The sequence below is a fragment of the Amphiprion ocellaris genome, chromosome 10 (genome assembly GCF_022539595.1).
Source record: "Amphiprion ocellaris isolate individual 3 ecotype Okinawa chromosome 10, ASM2253959v1, whole genome shotgun sequence".
NCBI lineage: Eukaryota > Metazoa > Chordata > Actinopteri > Pomacentridae > Amphiprion > Amphiprion ocellaris.
In genome coordinates, this window is record NC_072775.1 from 30,570,112 (window position 1) to 30,595,183 (window position 25,072).

The following is a 25,072-nucleotide window of genomic DNA, read 5'->3' on the forward strand; positions in this document are numbered from 1 at the left end:
AATTCAGATTTATTGGTTAATTTTTTTCAAATAGTTTTTATTTCATTCAGTTACAAAAGAAAAAAACGCTTCAATACGATACAAAAACAGAAGTTTCCAAACTTCTGAATGTAAGGGAGCTGAAAGAAGAATAAACTTGTGCAATTAATTTGCCCCTTTATAACAAACAATCAGTTACAATGAGCATTAAAAACAAGCATCAAACAAAATAACTATAAAGTCTGACAGGCTGCACATCCACTCTCACTCATGTCAGAGTTTTCTCTCATAACAAACACTATGACAAATCCTCTTCATTTCTTTGTATTTTAATTACATTTATAAATTGCGTGTGATTTATATTCTTTTGATTCCTTGTCTAGATTGTTCCATAAATGGACGCCTTTTACAGAAATACACCTTTCCATTAATTTGGTGCTAAATCTTGGTTTGATGAATCTCTGTTCCTTTTAAGTTATACTTAATGTCTCTTTTTGCAAATCTGTTCTGGACATTGACTGGTAAAATTTCTTTATGAGCTTTATACATAATTTTCAGAATGCTACAATCTACTATGTTGTGGAATTTCAACAGTTTTAACTGAAGGATTAATGGGTTTGTTGGATCTCTATATTTTTTTCGACTGAGTATTCTTATGGCTCTTTTCTGGAAAATGAAAATTGAATGGATGTTTGTCTTACAGGCATTTCCCCAAACTTCAACACAACCTGAAATGTTTCTCTGTAACATTAAGACAGAACACACAATAATTAAATGACATTTAAGAAAGAATTCATGCTCTAAACATGAAGTAATCTCTCGTTTCACACACGTGAAAATGTGGTGTGATCAGATTTGATTAACACTACTGAGCAAACTGCTTCACATCTGTCATTAGACTTGGATTTAAGCTCACAAAAATAGATGACATCGCCCTTTTTCCAAACCAGAACATCAGAAATACAATTTAAAGTCTGGAATACAGTCTTTCTTACATGTTGGACATCCATCAGTTGGAGTGTAAAACTGATTTGAAAGTGAAACTGAAAGAAAGTTTGAAACTAGGGTCTGGAAACACAAAAGAGTGTCTATGTTCGCATACTTTTAGCTGTAATGATTGTATATTACTGATGATAATGGTTCATTGTATTGTTTGGAGACATCAGTGCTCTCTGCAGACTCCATCATTTTGAGAATTACACGTTTTTTGCTTTCTTACCAAGAGTTCACTCAAAAGATTAATATCACTCAGATATCTGTGCACTATGAGGTGTCGTCAAAAAGTTCCTATAAGAGTCAAAAATGTCCTGATTTAAATTTAGCCATTATCCAGTCTCCTTCTGCAGCAGTACAGAACTCTGGGTGCTGTTATCACACTTCTAACGCTCCCTGGAAGTCCTGTTATGTAAGCATGTCGAGCACCATCTGCAACGGGTGCTCTTAAAGTTGAATTTAATTTGGGGGAAGAGGAAGAAGTTAGAGGGAGCTAAATCTAGCAAACAGGGCTGCTGGGGTGGTGACGATTGTGTTGTAGTGCCCAAAGAACTGATGCAGGTGGAGCTTTGACATGCTGTTGGACCAAAGATCAGGTCATCCTGAGGTCAGACCTCAGGATGTTAAAATAGAACTCTGTTTTCACAATCAAACCATGGGGGGAGAATTCACAGTTCACAATCATATAAATGTTGAAGAAAACAGTGAGCATGCTGCTGGTGCTCCTGACCCAATGGTCTTGGAGACTCTCCCACTATGAAAACTGTTGTTTCTTCTCTTAGTGGTAGCCGTAGACCCACCTGTTGTTCCAGTAATGGTCCTTGGCTTGAAAGCTGAGCAGAATTTGATGTTTGCTCTCTGCTCCGGTTTGATGTCTGCACTACAATCACAAATGTGCAACTATCATCTGTCACAATAACCAATGTAGCACAGATCTAGAGGCTGATAGCTCAGTGTTGTGTTGTTTTCCATGAATACACATTGTATTGTATGTCTCGGAAGACCTTAATTACATGTCGTGTTGCTGGAGTGAGAATGTGTTTGGCTTAAAGTTAGCCTGGAGCTCCTCTTGTGTGCAATAGTTCAGTTGTCAGTGTGTTAGATTACTTTACTGCCTGTACTGAAAAGCATCCCTTGATGCACACACACTTGGACACATCATCAGTGTTGTTTCCTGGAGTCATTGGGTGTTTCAGATCTTACAACAAACACCCTCGTCCAGGCAACCCAACTGAGGTTGATCAAACCTCAGCCTGTGTCCTATAGTGGCATTCCCCACTGCTCCCCCTTTTCCAGCCAGAGCCACCTGGTTGCTCTCTAAGCTGCAGCCAAGTTTTGCTGATGGCTCTCCTCCTGCTTCTCCAGTTATTCAAAGGATTCTGTAGGCCTTGTATAGCGAATGGCCTCCAAATCCCCTGTTGCCCACCTCCCCTGGCATGCACCTGGTCTTCTATCCGTTGGTCCAGCAGCCCTCCACCAGCTCTTGGTATTTTACCCTCTTCCGCTCATGTGCTTCTTCCATTCTCTCCTCCCAGGGCGCAGTCAGGTCCAGCAAAATTAACCGCTTTGTGGCCTCCGAGACGAGGAGAATGTCAGGCCTCACTGTGGACTGGATGATGTGTGCTGGTATAAGTTGCCTCTCTAGGTCAGCTGACATCGTCCAGTCCCGGGCTGATGTTAGCACACTGACAGAGGGGTTCTGGCTTTCTTCTTGGGGATCTGGTCTTGAGAAAGCATATTGCCTTTGATAGAGCTTGGCTGAATTTGCTGTCCTTGATCCTTTTACCGATTGCCTCGGCGATGGACTTTAGGACGTGGTTGTGCCTCCAGCGATAGCAGCCATCACTCAGTGCCTTTTCGCAGCTGCTCAGGATGTGTTGCAGTGTTCCTCTTTTGGAACACAGGGGCCATGCTGGTGTTTCTGCTTTGCTCCATATGAAAAGGTTAGAAGGGCTGGGCAGGACATTGTAGACCCCTGGGTCAAGAATTTGATCCTTTGGGGGTTCCACTTCCAGATGTCCTTCCAGATGATGTTGCGCTCCATTGCTTGCTCCCACTTCGTCCAGGCACCCTGTTGTCACAGCAGCATCATTGGCAATATTACATCTTACTTTCCTATCCTGTGTATTTATATTTTAGCATTGCAACGTAATTTTACTTTATTGCTTTTCTGTCAGGCGCTACATTTATGTCATTTTGTTTTCTGAGCACTTTCAGACACAAGAATTTTCTTCTGGATAAATTAAGTGTTTTCTTATCTGAGTGAGTGAGGTGTAAATATGACACAATGTGAGTTTTGGCCACAGGGTGAGACTGGCAGCAGTTGTGTAGTTAATTCACTTTAGATTTCTGTTTTACTTTTACAATGATGTCTATTTTGTCATCCTGTATTTTGCTAAACTTTGTAGACTTTACCTTCTGTGTGGATCAAGTCGAACATTACAGCAGCAACCTTCTTTCTAGGGGTTTATTGGTGCCATATTGTGGCTGCCGTCGCTGGTTTTAAGTGCAGTGTCATTTAAAATGTAGTAGAAATAACCACAATGGGTTTTCTTTACTATGCATTGTACTGTAATGCAGCAACGTAAGGTTCACATCTATAATCAGACAATACATCATGGTTACCTTCTGAAACCATTTCAGTTCATTTAACCAGTTTAGTTGGATTTTAGTTTGCTGTTTCAGTGCTGAGCTGCATTTTGCGTTTTCTTAAACCATAGATTTGAAGGGACACACACAGAATCACATACAGGGACAGTGCTGCACTGACAGTGTCTCTCCTGAGGGATATCATTGTCAGCGTGGTTGTTCCAGCTCTGGATGCCGCTGCTCTGTCGCTGGTTGCCTCACATCGCTCTGCAGCTGAGCCTCAGAACAGCCTCTAAACCAAGTTACTGCAGGATGCCGGGATATTGTTTCATCTTGTTCTCAGCTCACGGAGCGATGCATCTTCTGCTTGCAAAACATGAAGGATGTGAGTTTGTTTCAGAGACGCCATCCTGTCTTTTAGTAGGAATGAACATAACAGGAATTTTGTGAGCGGAGACGGAAAGATGTGACACTTTTTGAAATGAGCACTTCCCGTTCCGACGTTATCAAAAATGTTTCACTTGTTGCTGTCAGAGAGGAGCGATGTGATGATCTGTACCCTGAGATTATAGATTGTCTACCAGCTCAGGTGAAGTTACTGCTTTTATTTCATATATAGATTATAGGGCTGCTTTCTGTTATATTTACTGGTATTTTTTTGGTTTGTTTTATGTAAAGTGGCGATGTGTGTGATAAAGTAGCATAATTTGCCAAGTATTAGCTACTCCAACAATCTCTTAGTTAATTTTCTATAGAATCTATCCTCAATATATGCAGACAGGTGACACATTTAGAAAGAAATCAGATGTTGGGAGCATTTTACTGACATGGTTTGGCTTCACTTATTCCCTTAAGGGCAACGATCCATGCATATCAAGACAGATTCACCTTTATCATTTGATGTGATCAGGATATGGTGTTTAGCCGATCATATCCAGGTATGTCAGGTCCAGGTAAACACAGTAAATGTCAGGGTGCTTTGAAGCTACTCTGGTAGCATGTGGTGGCCCGACATCTTTGTTAGATTTTCTCTCAATTTGTCAGCTATCTTTATATTTAATATAAAATTTATCAGCGATAACAGATTTCACTGTTTCTAATCATGGTTGTTCTGTTTCCCATAGAGGTGCATTACTTTAAAATGCAGTAAAATGAGCCCACGGAGAGTAAAAATGTAACAGGAGCAAAGAAAATGTTCAGAAACTTCTTGGGATATAGAAGGTTAAAATGATTTGAGGGTGTTTTTTGGACGTTTTTGCCATTTCTTGTTCTAAAAAGGAAGACCCCTGTTTAAAGCTTATTTATACAGAATTGTAAAAGGCTTGTAAAAGTTTGAGTCTTGTGACTTCATTTTTGAAAGAAAATGTGTCGTGATGTAGTTGATTTGTCTCCATCAGTTTCCATAATCACAGTTTTCCCTCTGACCATACTTTTCTTTTCATTTTGTTTTCTCTTAAGCCTTGTTGTGGAAATTTGCTGTACCCTCAAAATCAGAAAACACAAAACACTTTGCTGGGTCACTGACAGATTTAATATTGTGTATGATATGGAGAACACAGAGTTTGTCAAGATTCTCAAAGGAGAAGTACAACTGCAACCGCTTTCATAGTGAATCAAACAGAAATTGCTTTTCTTTGGTTAGTATACGTACACCACCATTCAAAGCTTGGGGTCACTCAGACAATTTCATGTTTTCCCTGAAAACTCACACTTTTATTCATGTGCTAACATAATCGCACAAAGCTTTTCTAATCATCAATGAGCCTTTCAACACCATTAGCTAACACAATGTAGCATTAGAACACAGGAGTGATGGTTGCTGGAAATGTTCCTCTGTACCTCTATGGAGATATTCCATTAACAATCAGCTGTTTCCAGCTAGAATAGTCATTTACCACATTAACAATGCCTAGTATGGATTTCTGATTCATTTAATGTTATCTTCATTGAAAAATATGTTTTGTTTTTTTCAAAAATAAGGACATTTCTAAGTGACCCCAAACTTTTGATCGGTTTTGTAGTTTGTCAAGATTCTCAAAGGAGAAGTACAACTGCAACTGCTTTTATAATGAAACAGTCAGAAATACCTTTTCATTGGTTAGTATACATAGATGTAAATGTAACTTCATTATTAATTCTACCACATAAGAACAAAAGACCTTCATCACAAACCATTTTTGGGAGTGTAAAAATATCTTCTATTGTTGGCCTCTGACCTTTTGACTCTTCTTCAACACCTGTGCTACCAGAATGCTCTTCTATGAACTAAAATAGTTCCACAGCAAGAACACGTGTACATGAAATAGATACACAGATAATAAATGATAATCTGAAAGATCATTATTGATTTCACCTTCACAGCCTCCACTCAGGTGCTTTTCTCCTTCGACGTCGGTAACGGACCGCTGGAGGTTCTCGTGGAGTCGAACGACCCGCTGAATGACAACAGGTGGCACAGAGTCCGAGCTGAGCGGAACGTCAAGGAGGCGTCGCTTCGACTGGACGACCTTCCTGTCGCCACTCAGGAGGCTCCCACAGACGGACACTTCCACCTGCAGCTCAACAGCCAGCTCTTCATAGGTGAGGATGTGGAGACTTTGAAGCGCTTCTTCATTTGAAGCAGGGTTGGTGGCTTTGATGTCTTTTTCCTTTATTTCTCTGGAGCTCTTCTCTCTCCCCCACACTACCTTAGTATACCTCTAATGTACGCTGTTTTTCTTCTCATACAATATCCTCTTTGGTCTCCAGGGAAGCAGCAGTTCTCTTCAGTGTTTCAGTCTTTGCTCCTCCTCAAATCTGCTTTTTAGTCTTTTTTCTCTTTCTGTCCCAGTAGTATATCTCTCTGCCTCCCACTTAAGTTCACATCCAGTGTCACTGTATGAAAGTTGTACTATACAGCACTATTTCTGTTTCCTGAAGACTTTCCATTAAATAAGTTCACCTTCATGGTAGCTTGATTGGCCATCTGTTGTCTGCAGAGAGTAAAGTTCCCACAAATTTTATTGTATTTAGAGGTGTTTGCAACCTGCAGATTTACATTTACCTTGTTTACAAAACAGGAATAATATACAAGCTCATAATTTGCATTTTTTCTCATTAGATGTGTAGAATTAATTAACTGGTTACTTGCGCGGCTGTATTTTGTTCAGCAAATATGCTGTGGAGTGTCGTTCTGTCAGCAACGTTCCTATGTTTGCCTAAAGTCTTCACGATTCCTGTGTTTTCTGGCCGACACACTGAAAATTCATGCAGCGACACTCCTTTTAGTGCATAACAATGAAGTCACATTAAGCTGAATGCTAATTAGCGGTGTGTGCCAGCTTTAATGGAGCGCTGACAGTTAACATTTTTATTTGCAGAAAGGTAATTGTGTGTCCTATAATTAGACCAGGTACAGAATAACAGGTTCAGTGTGAGAAAACACTGGACAGAATCCAGACGCTAGATTAAAGTTCCCACATCTGTATTGAGTGCTCCTCTGGCAAAGGTTTACTGTTTTTAGGCAAAAAAATTATTTCACCCTGCTGAAGTGAAGTGATCATAAAGTATACACACAGTTAATACCACACTGCAGATATGTTAATAAAAACTATGTTGAGGAAGCATAATCGTGGATGTGTAGGTTTTTACATCAGCATTAAAGGTTCTGTTTTGAACATTTAGAACCATTGGATGTCAGACTAGAACACCAGCATCTCAAATCAATCATGTGTAGATGAGAGACAACAAAATATAATGCAGTCACAACCATTCGTCCACATTATTACTGGAAAATACATTGAATGGCTGTCGCAAGTTGTCGTCAACTATAGGAACAGTATCCAGCAATGAAGATATTGAAGTAAGCAGATTTCCAAGCAGCGACATGCTACACTGAAAATGTCAAATTTTGCAGGCGATTTGCATTGTGCAGGACAGCAGCCCTGCGCTGCTATTTTTTGAAGTAGATTACCCATTCAGAGAGAGACGACACTTTACCTGTCTTCCTTCTCTCACACTAAGCCAAGATGAAACAAGTGCACATAAATTAGTTAAATAGCGTGATAAAATACTTTTTTTTTTTTACCCCTTTGAATCACAAAACCTGTTATATTTTACAAATCTCTGCTCTGTACTACTTGCACGATGTGTAGAAGTGACAAAAAGCATTTCAATCAAACTTTTTTTGCACTTTTCATACAATTAAAATGCAATACAAAGTGCTTTACAACATTTGAAACCCATCCCTCCTTCCCTCCATATACACACACACACTCTGACAGTAGGGAGACATGGCATGGCACTAACCATTGTGGAAAATGCTACCATTGGAGTCGTCCAGACTGGGATGAGTCAGAGGATGCCTGCCAGGGATGCTGGCATCTGGGCTCCCCACACCGAGGTAGGGAGCCCCCCAGTCAGCTGGGCCGAAGGGACCCACAGACAGCAGCACCCCAGATACAGCCCCCAGTGTGGAGGACCCCCCTGAGGAAACACTGGAGTTAAAAACTACAAATTTTAAAATATAAGAGAAAAAAAGGCCTGGTTTAATATTTATGTTGCAGTGATAAATGAGACCGCAGTAAGTAAAATTATTGCTTGAAGTTCAGAAGGTTAAATTCTCCTGTTTGCTGCACTGGCTGAAGGCTAGCCTGCACTTTCACTATGATGTTAGAGGTCACTCTGTACGCTCAGGGAAGACCAATAGTTTCAATGGGTGGGACATGTATTAACTGGCACACACAACTGGACAAAGTGTCAAAATATGGAAAACAGAAATTCGGATTCCAACACAGTCTCTGCTAAAGACGTTATTGCTCAACCTTATCTTTACGAAGTAGGTAGTTTTTCACCGTTATATTAATGCTGTATTTGTGTTTTGGAATTTTGCATGTGGCACCTTTAAACAGCTTTGAGAAAATTCAGATGCTATGTCATGGTGAGTGAGGGGGGTGAACCCAAAGTGAGAACACAGACAGGCAGAGACATCTCAATTAACTGGATTTATTTAAATAGTAGCAGCTCAACAACTAGAACTGGGGGGCACAAAATCAGACTAAGGTTGGACTCGCAAAAGCAGGAAGGGAGGGGGCAGGCAGGCTCCAGGATACTGGCAAGCAGCCGGGTAAGACGGAGCAGACGAGGGGGGTCCAGGTCCTCTACAGCAGGAAGGGTCCAGATACCCAGCAAGCGGCAGGGTCGAGCAGAGCAGTCGGGGGGTCCAGGTCCTCCTGGGAAGGCTGGTCCAGGTTCCCAGCTAGGGCAGGCTCAGAACATACCAGGATCCACGTCCTCTTCAGACAGCAGGAGCGGGTCGTGGCAGCGACATCAACAGAGCAGGGCAGAACTGCGACAGTGCGGTCAGCAGCACTGTAGGCAGAACAGAACAATATCAGTATAACATTCAAAGCGCTAGAAGAAAACTTGTAGAGGACCTGCTCACTGACTGCTGAAGCTGTGCTTAGGATCATGCACCGAGTTGAACCAGGCTTTATGCTGGGGGTGATGCACTGCAGGCGTGCTGGAACAGCAGCTGGCCTCCATCAGTGCTGATCACCAGTCTGCAGGCACACAGCAAGATGGTAGAGGTACCGACAGCCCGAGGAGGAGAGAGAGAGAGGAGGGAAGGCAGAAAGGGGGGCCTAGCAGGGGTCCTGACATGTTCAGCACTGGACGGTGTTTGTATTATATTGTCAAACCCCAGAATCAGCAAAATTGACTCCATAGAAGCTAAATCTTTAACTGACCAATGCAGACTGGGAACACTCGACAAGAGCTGCAGTTTTGGAGATGCTCTGACCCAGTCGCCTTGTCAATCTGGCTCAAATCCTTACACTTTCCCATTTTTCCTGCTTCCAACACATCAACTTTGAGGACAATATGTTCACTTGCTGCCTAATATATCCAACCTACTAACAGGTGCCATGATGAAGAGATAATCAGAGTTATTCACTTCACCTGTCAGTGGTCAGAATGTTTTGCCTGATCGGTATATCTTCCTCTGTAGCTAAACCTGAGTGAAAAACAAAGTCTATAAATCAGCATCAGATTGTAACCCTTCATATTTTTTTCCTCACTTACTAATCTGTTATTGACAACAGTACATTACAGAATAAACTCCTCCTAGACTTAGATTCAAAGACACTACAGTCAACAGGTCTGGAATTAGTAGATATGCATACTGTAAAAGGAAGCAAGATATTCTACAACAAACTGTTTTTGGCCAAATGCCACCAGCTGCTCAGCGCTATTGAATATGAAAGTGCTGAGTCGATAGTTTCTGACAGCTGAAGAACAATCATGATCAATAAATAAGCATGCAGCATGCAGGGAGCTGTGCGGTCATTTCTAGCAACGACAGTCTTTAGATAATCTGTAAATTAATCTGAACTCGCTCATTGTGCAGTCATGTAACTGACCACCTGCAAACTTCATTATTCCTGACGTCCTGTTTATCTGAACATCAGCAGTTCAATTCTGCAATTTTAATGCCCGATTCAGCCTCAGGGTCAGTTTATAGATCTGCAGGAGAAAAAGACAGCAAACAAAATCCATCGTTTTTTATCAAGTTTCATCAGTCTGGAGATGTTTTGAATGCTATTTCAGCAAAGACACAGAGGAATGAAAACAAACCAACAAACAGACGAAATTGGCCACCGGTAGCAGAGAAATCAAGGTGAATATTTATTGACTGAATGTCTTTAGCCAGTGATAGACTGTGAATGTACCTGCTGAGGGAAAGCCAAAGGTGTGACAGAGCGTGTGTGGTCACGAACCCAAGAGTAATTAAGAAGCACCGACAACCCTGGTTTTGCTTGAATAGACCAATTTGTAATTTAATTGCAAATTAAGCATCTCATAAATATTTACATACTGTCCTGGTTGTCTTTAAACAGCGAGCAACTGCACTAAAAAGCCTGAACGGTGGGGGAAAAAAACGATATTTTACTTACTAAGTAATTACCAGAAGTATTGGTGCCATAATTGGACAAACATGGAAGCAATCTCATTATGCAAAATAACTTATTCATTAATTACGGCAGCTTTTTAAAGGTACACACATTTTCACAAGTTTCAAATGGTGCAGCTCATTTAGAAAAAGATCATTTTAAGCACAAATCAGAATTTTGTATTATAGGAATGTTTGTCTGATGGCTGTGGTACAGTTTGGCAGAAGTTTGATAAATAAATTTGATCCAACCACACACACACAGTCCTGATGAAGCATGAGTAATGTTTATTCAGAAAGATTTCATTTTAAAAATAAACCTATAGTATTTCAAACCAAGTTTTTTCAGAACATTAAAGTGTAATTGCTATACATACTGTCTGGAAATGGAATTTACAGCAGGCTTTATAACCCAATCTCTTGACATTAACATTTTTATTTTGGTAAATTAATCATCAACTACACATTTTGCATGAAAGCATCTGAAATTATTGTTATCTTATTTTTAAATATTCACTTTTTTTGCTACCCAGTGCAAGATTAAAATCTGAACTATTTCTGCACACACATATGTGACTAATCAGCTAACCTTCAAACATCTCCACAATCACCTTTTAAACATTTTTACCATCTCAGATTTTATCTTGCATTCAATTGTACAATTCTGTACTGATAGTGTGTTTAATAATTAAAAGGTAATGGTCAAAATAGGGTGCAGCAGAGACTGAAGTATGTGACTTCATTTCTTTTGTGGGCCAAGCTCTCAAAATGCTGGATCCTACATTTCCCATGGTACAGTTCAGTAGCTTATTAGTGTGTTCACAGCCTTTCTTTAGGGATGTCAGTCAGTCCATCACTTTGGTCGACACTCAAATATCTCAACGGATACTGGAGGGATTGTCATGAATGTCTTTAGATATCCATGAGCCAAACCAGAGGATGAAATCCAAGGACTTCCCTGACTGTTTTTCTTGCGCTACCAAGAGGTTGGCATTTGTGTTTCTTAGTAAAATTTTCTTTTTGGTGTGAAATTCACACCATCTGTCCACTAAAAACAACACAGACAGACTACAACAGATTGTCAGGACTTTAAATGAAATCATTTTGACCGACTTTACCTTCCGTTCAGGCCTTATTCTATTTCAGTGTTGGAAAACAGGCGGTAACATCTACGTAGACCTGTCACATCCTGGACATGATCTGTTCCAAGTCCTGCCCTCTGGTAGGCGCTACGGAGCACTGAACGCCAAAACAACCAGACATAAGAACAATTTCTTCTCACAGGCCAACCCTCTGATGAACATTAAAGTGAACAGGAACCCATCTTGAATCCCAGCCCCGACCCACTGTACATACTGTTTATCACATACCTGCTTATATTTAGTTTTTTGGTTGCTTCCCACCATCGCCGTCTGCTCGCTCATAAGGAATGCAGAGGCAACTTTGGATTCAACTTTGGGTTGTTAGGTTCTCTGTTCTGGTCTTTACCTTGAAGTGAAGTGTAAGAGATGACATACACTACTGTTTGTAAAAGTTTAGGGTCACTTAGAAATGTCCTTATTTTTGAAATGTCCTTATTTTTGTCCTTATTTTTGAAAGAAATGTTATGATCCTGCTCCCGCCTCTGCCCTTCTTTCTCCTTTTCTCTTTTTCCTTCTTTCTCCCATTGTTCCTCATCTGTTTCTGTTTTGACCTGTCTCTCTCTGGCTCCCTCTGTCTGTCTGTCATCTCTTCCTCCTGTCTCTCTCTCCCTGCTTCACCTGCCTGCACTCTGTTTTGCTGATTACTGCAATGAGTGTCACCTGCAGTAATTAGTTCACACCATTCACCTGTTCTCCACTTCACCTCCACTCATTTAAGCTCTGTCCTTTCATTCACTCTCTGCCGGATCATAGATTCACATCCTTACTTCAATTCTGTTTCTCCCCACCAAGCCTGCCACCTCCGGACTGCTTTAGCCCCATGGACTCTGTTGCTCTCCCCCCTCCTGGATTTCCCCTTCTTGGACTCTATTTTGCTCCAACCTGTTCGTGGATTTTCCCCAGCCTGTTTTCTCCCTTGGTTCTCAGTTTCCCCATGTCGTGAGTACCCCTACCCAGCTTAGTTTTGTAATTCAGTTCAGTTTGTAAACTTCCGTTTTTTTGTATTCGTAGGATTAGAGTTTTAGTAGTTGGTTAAGTTCTGTTCCCCCCCCCAGCTCAGTTCCCCATTAATGTATTGGTTCAGTTGTTTAAATAAATCTGTTATTCACCTGTCAGCCAGTTCTGTGTGTCTGCACTTGGGTTCTCCTGCTTCCCCCATCATAACAAGTGTTTTTTTTTTCAATGAAGATAACATTAAATTAATCAGAAATCCAGTCTAGACATTGTTAATGTGGTAAATGACTATTCTAGCTGGAAACAGCTGATTTATAATGGAATATCTCCATAGGGGTACAGAGGAACATTTCCAGCAACCATCACTCCTGTGTTCTAATGCTACATTGTGTTAGCTAATGGTGTTGAAAGGCTAATTGATGATTAGAAAACCCTTGTGCTATTATGTTAGCACATGAATAAACGTGTGAATGTTTATGGAAAACATGAAATTGTCCAGGTGACCCCAAGCTTTTGAATGGTAGCGTATGTTATGAATTGTTGCTCTATAAATAAAAATTAATTGAACATTGAACTGAATCGCATGTGAGGAATGTGATGTGGGGATTTGGTGCCTCACAATAACAATTTTTTTTTTAAAAGAAGAATAAAAGGATGAAAGCAGCTGTTGTAGGTCAATAGACAGTACGTGTTGGAAGACAAGTAAGAAGCAAGTGTTAGAAGTCTGATAAACAGTGTGTTGCAAATCCAGGCAATCTGAAGTGATAAAAGAAATAAACCAATATATTTATGACGGGCAGGAATGTGCAGACGGGCAAGTTATACACGTGATAATGTGCAACTTTACATACTTGACAGTTTAAAAGTTGAGATGAGTTTAGCTCAGTAGCTGCCCAAGTCAACAGTTCATTTTTCTTTTCATCAACTGGCCTTTCAGCATGATTAGCTAACACAATGTAGCATTAGAACACAGGAGTGATGGTTGCTGGAAATGTTCCTCTGTACCCCTATGGAGATATTCCAATAAAAATCAGCCGTTTCCAGGCAAAATAGGAATTTACCACATTAACAATGTCTAGACTGGATTTCTGACTAATTAAATATTATCTTTATTGAAAAAACAACGCTTTTCTTTCAAAAATAAGGCCATTTCTAAGTGACCCCAAACTTTTGAACGGTAGTGTACATTTCACGGTTTCTGATCGTTGAATCACTGCTGGTCTCTTCCTCTTTAAAATGTTGATCATTAGCTGCTAAACATCGGTATTGTAAGCTGATGTCAGCATTTCTCTGGAAGCACCACTGTGGATGAGTCCAGCCTCACAGAGCTACTGGTTCGGCTGTCATCTTTTCTTGTCCCTGTCAGGTAGATGCCTCATGTCTCCTGCTCACCCAGTGGTAACACAGGCTTTTAAAAAAAAATTTAAATCAAAAGCATCTCAACCCTAGATGAGAACACGTTCCCAAATTTGGTGTCACTCATTCTACACGTCTCAAAAAAATGCTATTAATCTCTTTGGACAGATTCAGTAGAATTCTACATGTAAAATCCCTGAGGTATAATAGTCAGATGTTACCTTACAACTTACCATTGGCTTATTATCAGCTGCAAAAGGATTTCTGTGTACATGCTCATTGTGTATAATTTATTCCGGAGCACACTGTCCCTCCCTGTGCACGATACAAACAAAATATTGAGTTATTTGGATTCACAAGCTTCAGCATTGGCGCGTTTAAATTTGCAAACTGTTTTACTGCATGAATTGTATTTATAAGACTTGATTTGTAAAGCAAACCATTCCAGTGTTTGAACTAAGCTGCTGTGTTGGTTTGTATAAATTCATAAGCCATATTTCAACGTACGCCGCATTTATGTGCCGTAATCCTGCCTTGCTTTGTAAGGCAGTGAATTCCATTGTTTTGATTAATAAGCCGTGTTATTGCCTCGCACGGATTTATAATCCACACCATGCCGTTTGCATTGCAGGTGCTAAAAATCCATGCACAGAATTTTTAAGCGAGCTCTGCAATGAATGCAGAAATCGCCTCCTTTGTGGGAGTTTTAGAAGCAGTTGTTTTGCTTTGTTTGGACAGTTAAGCCTTTGTATATTTGTGCTGCCTCGCTATCGACCAACGGATGTGTTCAAACAGCTCATTGTTCTGCTGCTGCTGCAGTGTGGAGACAAAACGTCGTCTTCTGCAAGGATTTTCAGCATTCCTTTGATCTTCACTTCACACATCCCGCGAAATTCAGCTGTATTGATTGTCCTATAATATAAAATGTAGGCAATATCCTGTCAAGTCAAGGTTATTTCTCTCCTCTTTGCAGAGCTATTAAACTGTAAAGCTGTGAGGAGTTTTGGTTTGATTTCAACATCACTAATCCTTTATGGGATAGTAGAACCGATCAAATAGAGGCAGATTAAAGTGATATCACGATGTTATATTGACTAGAAATACCCAACCTGCTTGCTACCAGGACACAAGGAGACAATATGATTCAACAACAAAAGCTAAATAATACTAATATAACTTTATTGGCTCTATATGGCTTAATATTGTGTCGGTCCATCTCCAGCCACTAAAACAGCTCCGACCTGTTGAAGCATGAACTCTAAAAGATCTGTGACAGTGTCCTGCAGTATCGGACATAAAGACATTAGCAGCTGAATCTTTTGTTCTGTAAGTTGTGAAAAGGAGCGTGCATGGATCCAAATTGTTTCTGTAGCACATCTGACAGACGCTCAGTCAGATAAAGATCTGGGATATTTGGGGGCCAAATTGACACCCAAAACTCTGTGTCATGTCATGTTTGCAGTGTGGCAGGGACCATTGTCCTGCAGTGGTGTACAGATAATTGATGGATTACAGTTGCCATAAAGGGGTGTACATGGTCTGCAGATAAGTTTAGCTAGGTGCCATATGTCAAAGTAAGATCCACATAAATGCAAGACCCAAGGTTTCCCAGCAGAACATTGCTCAGAACATCCTGCTGCGTCCATCAGCTTGCCTTCTTCCCACAATGCAGCTTGCTGCCTTCTTTATGCAGGTCAACAACAAATGCTCAAAGACATCCACATGATGTAAAAGAAAGTGTTACTCAGCAGACCAGACCACCTTCACCCATTGCTTGAATGTCCATTGAATTAAAAGCAGAATTAGAAAATGCTTTCTTGTCAAGTGAGGTACCACACACAAGGAATTTGTCTTGGTAACTGAAACTTACAGAACGCATAAAAAGTTAGTGAGACAACAAGATAGCAACAGAGTTAGTAAGTAATAAATATGAAGTCTAAAGCTAAAAGATAAATCTAAAGACCTAATAAATATAACAATCTATAAACTCTAGATACGCTAAGTTGAGTTTACAAAAGTGGAGATAACACTTGAGGTGATGATAGGACGTACTACAAAAACAGTGGCATTATATTACGCTACTACTACTACCCAAAAGTTTGGGGTCACCGAGACAACTTTATGTTTTCATGGAAACTCACACTTTTATTCATGTACTAACATAGTTGCACAAGGGTTTTCTAATCATCAATTAGCCTTCCAACACCATTAGCTAACACAATGTAGCATTAGAACACAGGAGTGATGGTTGCTGGAAATGTTCCTCTGTACTCCTATATACACATGTGGACAAAATTGTTGGTACCCCTCGGTTAATGAAAGAAAAACCCACAATGGTCACAGAAATAGTTTGAATCTGACAAAAGTAATAATAAATAAAAAATCTATGAAAATTAACCAATGAAAATCAGACATTGCTTTTGAAATGTTTTTCAACAGAATTATTTAAAAAAATAAACTCATGAAACAGGCCTGGACAAAAATGATGGTAACCTTCACTTAATATTTTGTTGCACAACCTTTTGAGGCAATCACTGCAATCAAAGCATTTCTGTAACTGTCAGTGAGACTTCTGCACCTCTCAGCAGGTATTCTGGTCCACTCCTCATGAACAGACTGCTCCAGTTGTCTCAGGTTTGAAGGATTCCTTCTCCAGACGACAGCCCCAGAACATAACAGAGCCTCCTCCATGTTCCACAGTAGGGACAGTGTTCTTTTCTTCATATGCTTCATTTTTGCATCTGTGAACATAGAGCTGATGTACCAACATTTAATTGAAGGGTGAACTGATTAGATTTTGGTTGTCGGTGGTCAAAGTTCAAGGTCTTGCTGACAGACATACACTAATTGTGCTGAAATTTCAAACAACTAATGAAGAGATGACATTTTATACCTCAAAGGTCAAATGTCAAGTCTGGACAAACGACGTGGATCCAAATGTGAATATGCAGGGCTGTGTTACTTTATCTGATTCCGTTTTGTTGTTTTTCGCATTAAAGATCAGGGGTGTCAAACTCATTTTAGTTCAGGGGCATCATAAAGCCCAATTTGATCTCAAGCGGGCCCTACCAGTAAAAATCACAGCATAATAACTTAAAAATCACCACAACTCCAATTTTTTTTTATCTTTTTACAAAACATTGTGAACACCCTGAAATTTCTTTTATTTTTATTTATATATATATATATATATATATATATATATATATATATATATATATATATATATATATATATATATATATATATATATATATACACACATAAGTGTCCCTGGACAAGTTTCCATTTTCCTGGTCACAACAGTTGGCAAAAAATTATGAGCAGCTGTAAGACAAGTACATTGACAAATTCATAGTAGGAAACATTTTTCTGATAAAAGACATAAAAACAGCAAATATAATTATATGGCTGGGGTCATAAATTTTAACCCCACTCGGTTGCTTGAGGGTTAAAATTTACAGTTTTACAAACACAAAGTTTACAGTTGATATCTCCTCTGTAATTTTTACGCTTTGCAAAGTCATCCTGCGGGCCCAAATGGACTATCTGACAGGCTGATTTCAGCCCGTGGGCGGCATAATCAGAGTAGATGAGCCGAGGTGGTGACGTGATCAAATATGACAGTGATCCAATTGCACATTAACGATGTGTTCTCCTGTTCTCTGGAGTTCATACTTCCAAGTCCATTCCTGGCAAGAACGTACTTGCAGAATGGCCAGCGCAGTTTGTGCGCTGCAAAAAACAGGCCGACATTAAAACAATATTTCAGCTAATTAGTTCCGCGTAGTCAGACCTTTTCCTCCCAGTCGCTGGCACCCTCCTTGTCATGCCTCTGCACCCCCCAGGGAGGCAAGCCCCACTATTTGAGAAATACTGGTTTAGTTGGTTTGCCCCTATTTCTGCACTCTGCTCTGTTCTCTCTCTCTGCAATTTTTTACTTAGTTGACGGTTTATTCATGTGTTTGGACTAAACAAAGTGAGATCACATCTGAACAAAACATACATGACTTGTCAACCTGCAAACAGATTTGGAGGTTGTCTGTCCAACTTGATCTTGAACGGGGAGCTTTGCTACACATCATGATAACACAAAATTAAGTTAACTTTAATGATGATGATCTATAAGTATCTGAAATCTGAGTTTATTGCTCACTTGTGTTTATTATCTTGCAAGTAGGGAAGGAGAAAAGAAAGAGATGAACAAATGTAGCTGAAAACTCAATCTATGCAGCCTTCTTTTGAGATCTTTCGATTTCAACTTCCTCAGTCTTTCATATCACGGTGGAATAGACATCAAATGAAAACAGTGGAGGGTTAACTTAAGTTTCTGTGTTATCTATACTGACTGATGCACAGATATGTTCTTTCTCTGTGTGCAGCATCAGCAGCACACAGGGCACATACATCGTCTTTGATGACTGTTTGATCTCTATCACTCGAGCCTCACAGCTCAAATCGTCCTATACTGTTTTATCTGTATTTTCACAATATCTCGATTTCATGTTGAGCCTTTAACTCTCCTCTCAGAGCCGAGGCTGCTCCATCAGATATGTGTTTGAATCTCCAGCTTTTGAATTGCTTCTGTCCATGTTGTGCTTTCCAAGCTTGATGTTGAGACTTGCACATGCATCTCCTCGATGGCTGCTTTGATCTCTAGTTCACTAATTAATTTCTTTCCACTCTCATGTGGTCTCATATGTGCATTAATGCGCTGTTTCCATATCCCATGTAGAGAGATTGTCTTGTGATGCATTTATGACGGTTCATGATGTCGAAACTCTCTTGAAGGTCGTATTGATTGCTCTGCTTCTTTGGTCAGAGGTGGAATTCATCTGCAGTTGGATTCTTTGATCTTGGCTTTGATGTGCACATCACAAACCCCTCATTATGCTGTTTTAAGTGTTTCCTGTAAGGAGCATTACCATTTGATGTGGAGAGACTGTAATCTTCGTTAGAACTGAAGTTGTACAGCACCTCTCTGCTGTGATAGCCTATGAGGGTTTGTTCTCTAATAACCTTTTCTTGCTGTTGTTTTGTTGCTTTGATCGGAGGTTGTGGTCCTCAGAGATGCTTCTCTGGTCGCTGTTAGAATCACCTTTTTCCACCCAAACACGCTGCCATTTAAATCTCTCTAGTGGTGCTAAAGGTTTCCTTTTACTGCCAAAGAGAAGTGGGATGAGTTATTTCAGGCATCCAGGGCTCTTGAAGTAACAAGGTTAAGTGAAGCACTTCTAAGACCTGGATGGGAATAAAAACCACCCTGGTTGAATCTTCAGGGTGAAATATGAGCAACTGTGTTATAAAAGATGCAAGCTTTTTTACATAAAACCTTAAGAATAGCAGAGAACTATGACTCTCTAGGTGCACTTTGGTGAGAAATATCCGATGAAGAGGCTTCTCATGCTGCTCAACGCACCGCTAACAGTGAGGGCGAGCTGAAGAGTACCGTTTGTAGAAACATGATGAAAGTTTGCTTTCAGTTTCTGGTCCAATTTTGGATGCCAAATACCAGAGCAAAGCCTTTCGAGTTAGCAGCAGACTGTCTGGCTTTGTCTCCACAGGACAAAGGATCATGGTAGAAGCCAAATGAAGCTGACAAGAAAAGAAACATTTCTTATCAACAAAGCTGACATAATTAGAGCAAATTTCCATACCTGTTAATAGCTATTTATTAATGTTTCCCAAAGTTCTTAGTTATTTAGGTTAAAGAGTTTTCATGTATGTTGTATCTTCTGCCTGAAACTTTTAAAAATTTAAATTTAAAAAAAAAAAACTGCAAAACTTGATTTGTCTGGAAATTGAAATCACTGCTGTATCATCTGCCAGTTATTTAGAACCGAATGTGTGAATTTTACTAAGTCTCCGTTATTGGGTTGTTTTTAGAAATCTTGTGACTTTTCGTGATGCAGTATTTTATGATGCTATTAGAGTTTTATTCATGATTAATACTGATGTGTTTTTCAGTCCGATAGTATGAGTTAATGGCTGTTTTTGTAATATGGCATTTGTTGTTGCTGCCTATCTTGACCAAAAATAAGAGATTTTTCATCTCAGTGAGACTCTCTGGGTTGAATAAAAGTTAATGGAAAAACAAAAATGACTAATTGAAATGAAAAATCTTACATTCATAACTACCAGTGTGCATGTTTTTTGTGCAACTTTGTTTAATAGTGTCTTCAAACTTTTAAAATTATAATTTAGGGAGCTTGTCCACCCAAAACTAGTGTATTTAGCTTTATGCTTCATGCACTGGTGTCTATTCCATGCTGTGTGCTTTTTGCTTGTTTTATTCTGGTCACCAAGAGTTGAAAAAATGTTCACCTTCTGGGTAAAATGCTGCATTGGTCACTGTCACTTTTAACTTAGACCAACCATCACATTGTGCGGAGACAAGTTAATAGAAGTTAACAGTACTGGTGTGTAAGTATACATATTTGCACCTTAATGACAACCCCAGATTTCCACAATAAACCAAACCTGATGCTTTTTGGAACATCACTGTTGGTCTGTTGTATACGCTGCAGTCAGCTATAGTTGATCAATGTTTACAATCACTTCTTCAGATATTCTGTATTGTAGTAGCCAAAGCATCTCAGCTGAAAAAGTGTTGCGCCTCCAAAGTGGTCCCAGCATTGTAAGATTAGTTGGTTGGGGTTTGTAGTATTCATCCCTTCCACCGCCATGATTGGGTGGCTGAGCCCAGTGTGTTATCCAAAATCGAACATTTTTCAGTCCTCATCAAGCATTCAGCTCTTAGTTCTGCTCTCAGTGCACCTTAGAATTAGGAGAGCCTCAAGGACCTCTGGGCATAATCAAAAAAACCTGAGCTGTTAAAGGTTCTTCCAGCAACCTCAATTAGAGAAGAGGTCCCTGGAAGGATGTCTAATAATGGGGTTCCTGGAGGTTTTTGTGTAACATTGGGTGTAGGCCTAACTGACCCTTTATACTAGCATTTACTCCTGGTTTAATTCTTAAAACTTAGTTTCATTGGAATTGTGCACATTGCAATATTTTCAACATGTATATGATGTAATATATACATACAGAGACATAGTTAATGTGGTAAATGACTATTCTCACTGGAAACAGCTGATTTTTAATGGAATATCTCCATAGAGGTACAGAGGAACATTTCCAGCAACCATCACTCCTGTGTTCTAATGCTACATTGTGTTAGCTAATGGTGTTGAAAGGCTCATTGATGATTAGAAAACCCTTGTGCAGTTATGTTAGCACATGAATAAAAGCGTGACTTTTCATGGAAAACATGACATTGTCTTGGTGACCCCAAACTTTTGAATGGTCGTGTAAATATAATGCCACTGTTTTTGTAGTACATCCTATCATCAATTGTATGTATAATATTTGGGCAAATTGGGGTCTTGGAAACAGATTTGTGTGCAAATCACTTGTGACACTTATAACATGCTCCCTATTAGTCTCAATATTTTAAAAAAAAACTGTTTTATTTAGGAATATCTGCAGTATTGATGTTTGGGAATAAATAGAGCATCCTTTTATAATAACAATAAGAATAAATATGTCAAAATAGAAACCCAAACTCTACAAAATTGTTCTTTAAGAACCTTTCAGAGGGGTTTGTCAAGTAACCTCCGCTGCAGGAATCATTTTAAACTGCAAAGGTTCTTCCATAGTCCCCAAAAGGTTCCTCGAGGTTCTTCTACTTCTAGGAGTGTATAAATATGCTGTGCTGCCACTGCAAGTATATGTGGAAAATATGCTGCTGTGGGGAAAAACACGGTGATGGACACAAACCCTCAAAGTAGGTTAAAAAAAAAAAAATCAACTACCAACTTGTACATAAATTATTTCTGAATAGAGCTTCACGTGTGCCATGAATTGTTAATATGTTTACATGCAGTTAGTGTACCATTAAATGGTTTGTGCATCTGGACATTTACAGTCGGAGAACATCATGGTCTGAATCATTATGTAGAAAACTGCATTACAGCAGCTGTGATCATAACAGTAATTAACATGAAAATACACTTACATGCATATAAGAAGTCCCAGCAGGTCACATTGTTCGTGTATATGAAGCTGTGCAGTGGGTTACTGCTGTGAATGATTTTTTAAAAAAAAGATTAATAGCTCCAAAGATGACAGTTAGTCATTTATAATTTCCTGGTTTGAACATTTAAAAGTTGAAAAGATTTTCAGTGAACTTAATGAGGATAAAAAGGCTCTTCATTGTGTTGTGTCAGAGGAAATGTTGAAGCCAGTTTCATATCCGGTGCTGCTTTGCTGCTTCAGTAATTTATACAAGTCGTATCAGAGCAGAGACAGGAGGCCTACAGGAGAGTCAAACGCAGCTCAGTGATTTATTGTGTGAAAAGCTGCTACTGAACAATAGGAAGCTGTCAGCCAAAGAGTCTGAGCGCAAAGAGCTGCTGACTTTGTGCCTCGAGAACAATAAGAGGTTCAGCCTGTGATCTCTGCAGAAATAGAGAGGTTGTCGTGTTTGAACTGTGCGAGCAAGAGGTGGCCGTGTTGCAGCTCAGACAGAATGTATAATGTTGAGTTTGAACTTTTGTAGCTCAAGAACTGAAGAATACTGAAGAGAGAACATGCAGAATGTCCCTTTAAAGAGCAAGCAGGCAGATGATTAAAGTCCCCGAAGCTGCTTCCCACCTACAGATTGTTGCCTCATTGTTGGTTCATCATTGTGTCATTTCACAGGAACAGTGTTGACAGTTTGTAGCTGCTGGGGGAGCAGAGGATCTGCTGCAGCTGACAGGAGGAGCAGAGATGGAAATCCAACGAGAATGAAAACATACAGACTTGTCAACACACAAAGAAATGAGACACGGACTGAAACGAAGAGGACGTGTTGATATGCTCAAGTAGATCTTTACCAAAACACAGTTTTCTGTTTGGACTACGAGCTTTGGCTTTACTTCATTAGCTTAATAAAGCCAACATCTCATTCTTAATCCGTAGGGTTTAATATAGAGTTGGCCCACCCTTTGCAGCTAAAACAGCCCTAACTCTTTTTGGAAGACTTTCAACAAGGTTTAGAAGTGTGTTTATGTTTATGGGAATTTTTGACCAATCTTCCAGAAGCGCATTTGTGAAGTCAGGCGCTGATGTGTGACGAGAAGCCCTGGCTCCCTAATTCATCCCAAAGATGTTCTATCATGTTGAGGTCAGGACTCCAGTCACACCAGTCAAGTTTCTCCACACCAAAGTGGCTCATCCACTTCTGTATTAATCTTCCTTTGTGTACTGGTGTGCAGTCATGTTGGAACAGGAAGGACCAGCTCCAAACTGTTCTCACAAAGTTGGGAGCAGGAAATTGTCCAAAATGTCTTGGTATTCTGAAGCACTGAGTGTTCTTGAGGTAATCTGAAGACCACACCAGGTTTGGTGGTCTATAGCTATTGATTCTGCAGAAAGTTGGTTGTTTGTGTGCACGGTGCACCTCAGCATCCACTGACTCCGCTCTGTGATTTTACGTGACCCACCACTTTGTGGTTGAGTTGCTGTTGTTCCCAATTGCTTCCACTTATAAAACCACTAACAGTTGACCGTGAAATATTTTTATTATTGAGGGAATTTCACAAATTGACTTATTGCACAGGTTCCAACCTATCACGGTACCACGCTTGAATTCACTGAGCTCCTGAGAGCGACCCATTCTTTCATTAATGTTTGTAGAAGCAGTCTGCATGCCGAGGTGCTTGATTTTATACACCTGTGGCCATGGAAGTCATTGAAACACCTGAATTCAATTATTTAGAGGGGTGTCCCAATAGTCAGTCAATATAGTGTATAATGCTAATGTCATTCACTCTTTTTTTATGTTTCCAGGTGGCACAGCATCCAGACAGAAGGGTTTCCGCGGCTGTATTCGCTCTCTGCAGCTGAACGGCGTTACGCTGGACCTGGAGGAGAGGGCCAAGATCACACCCGGAGTTCAGCCTGGCTGCCCGGGTCACTGCAGCAGCTATGGTTCACTCTGCCAGAACCAGGGCCGCTGTGTGGAGAGAACCAACAGCTTCCACTGTGACTGCAGCCTGTCGGCGTACACCGGAGTCTTCTGCCAGACAGGTAAATACATGCAGTGATGCACAGGCATAATTACAGATTTATGTGGCTGGTGATGCCAATTCAAAGCTACTTTGATAGAAAGACTCATTTTAGCTAATTAAAATTGCATTAATTTTGATTTTTGTAATGTGTCAGGCTGAAGAATTCCACAACAAGCACAGACTAATGGTCTCATATTATGACCTCATGAAGTTGTTGTAGTTAATGTTTTAGCAAAAAGTTTATTTAAACCTTTTCAACATGCAGTGGCATCATCATTCATTCATGTTTCTGGGCAACTGATGAAAATTGTGAAATATTCACTCTGATTTTGGCTCTGTTTTGGTCTCCACCACCCCCCCAAAGAGGAATCCTGGCTTTTAGTTACAAGATGTTCTGCTTTCTTTAACAGCTATTTTTAACAGCTATTTTTGTCTTTCTGTCATCTTGTGCCCACCAAATTTTTAATCGATGAGTCCTGAAACTGACTCTGAATAGAAATCATGTTTTACAACAAAACAATTATCTACAAGAGGCTAAAACATGCAATTTGTGATGAGTCGCTGTGGAATCATTCCTTCACATGGATTTATATTAATATTATCATTTGATTCACTATTAACATAAAAAAAATAGTGATCATGGATCTCTCAGTTAACATAAAGTTACTTTTTCAGTAATCTGAAAGTTCTCTTGTTGCTATAGCAGCATTATATGGAAATCAATCTGTCACAACATATTTTAAAATTTACAAACTGCTGAACTTTTTTTGCATATGTATTCTACTTTTCTTCTCCTATGAATTCAGCTCTTCAAAATTTCACTGTTGTTTTTCATTGTTTACAATTCAAGAATCCAAAGTTGAAGATTTCAGAGCAAAACGTAGATACTGTGGTTGCCCAAACTCAACCGGAAGTCGCTATATTCTGATTCCCTAATCAAAGTTTTAAAAATTATTGTTAAACAACCAGGTTAGCAAGGTGAACAACTGATTCTGTCTGAATTCGAACCAACATCCAGCCAATCAAGCTATGTGCCACCAATCATGTGACACCGAAGCCTGAAATTACAGGAAGAC

General features: G+C 39.8%; 1 protein-coding gene across 1 annotated transcript in view; it reads left to right on the forward strand.

Moving 5' to 3' along the window:
- Positions 1-25,072, forward strand: part of LOC111568578 (contactin-associated protein-like 4) — a 188,509-nt gene that overhangs the window by 140,253 nt on the left and 23,184 nt on the right. The window contains exons 17-18 of the mRNA XM_055014360.1: positions 5,923-6,141; positions 23,776-24,015. Coding sequence (XP_054870335.1) covers positions 5,923-6,141; positions 23,776-24,015 — 459 coding nt within the window. The remainder of the gene's footprint in view (positions 1-5,922; positions 6,142-23,775; positions 24,016-25,072) is intronic.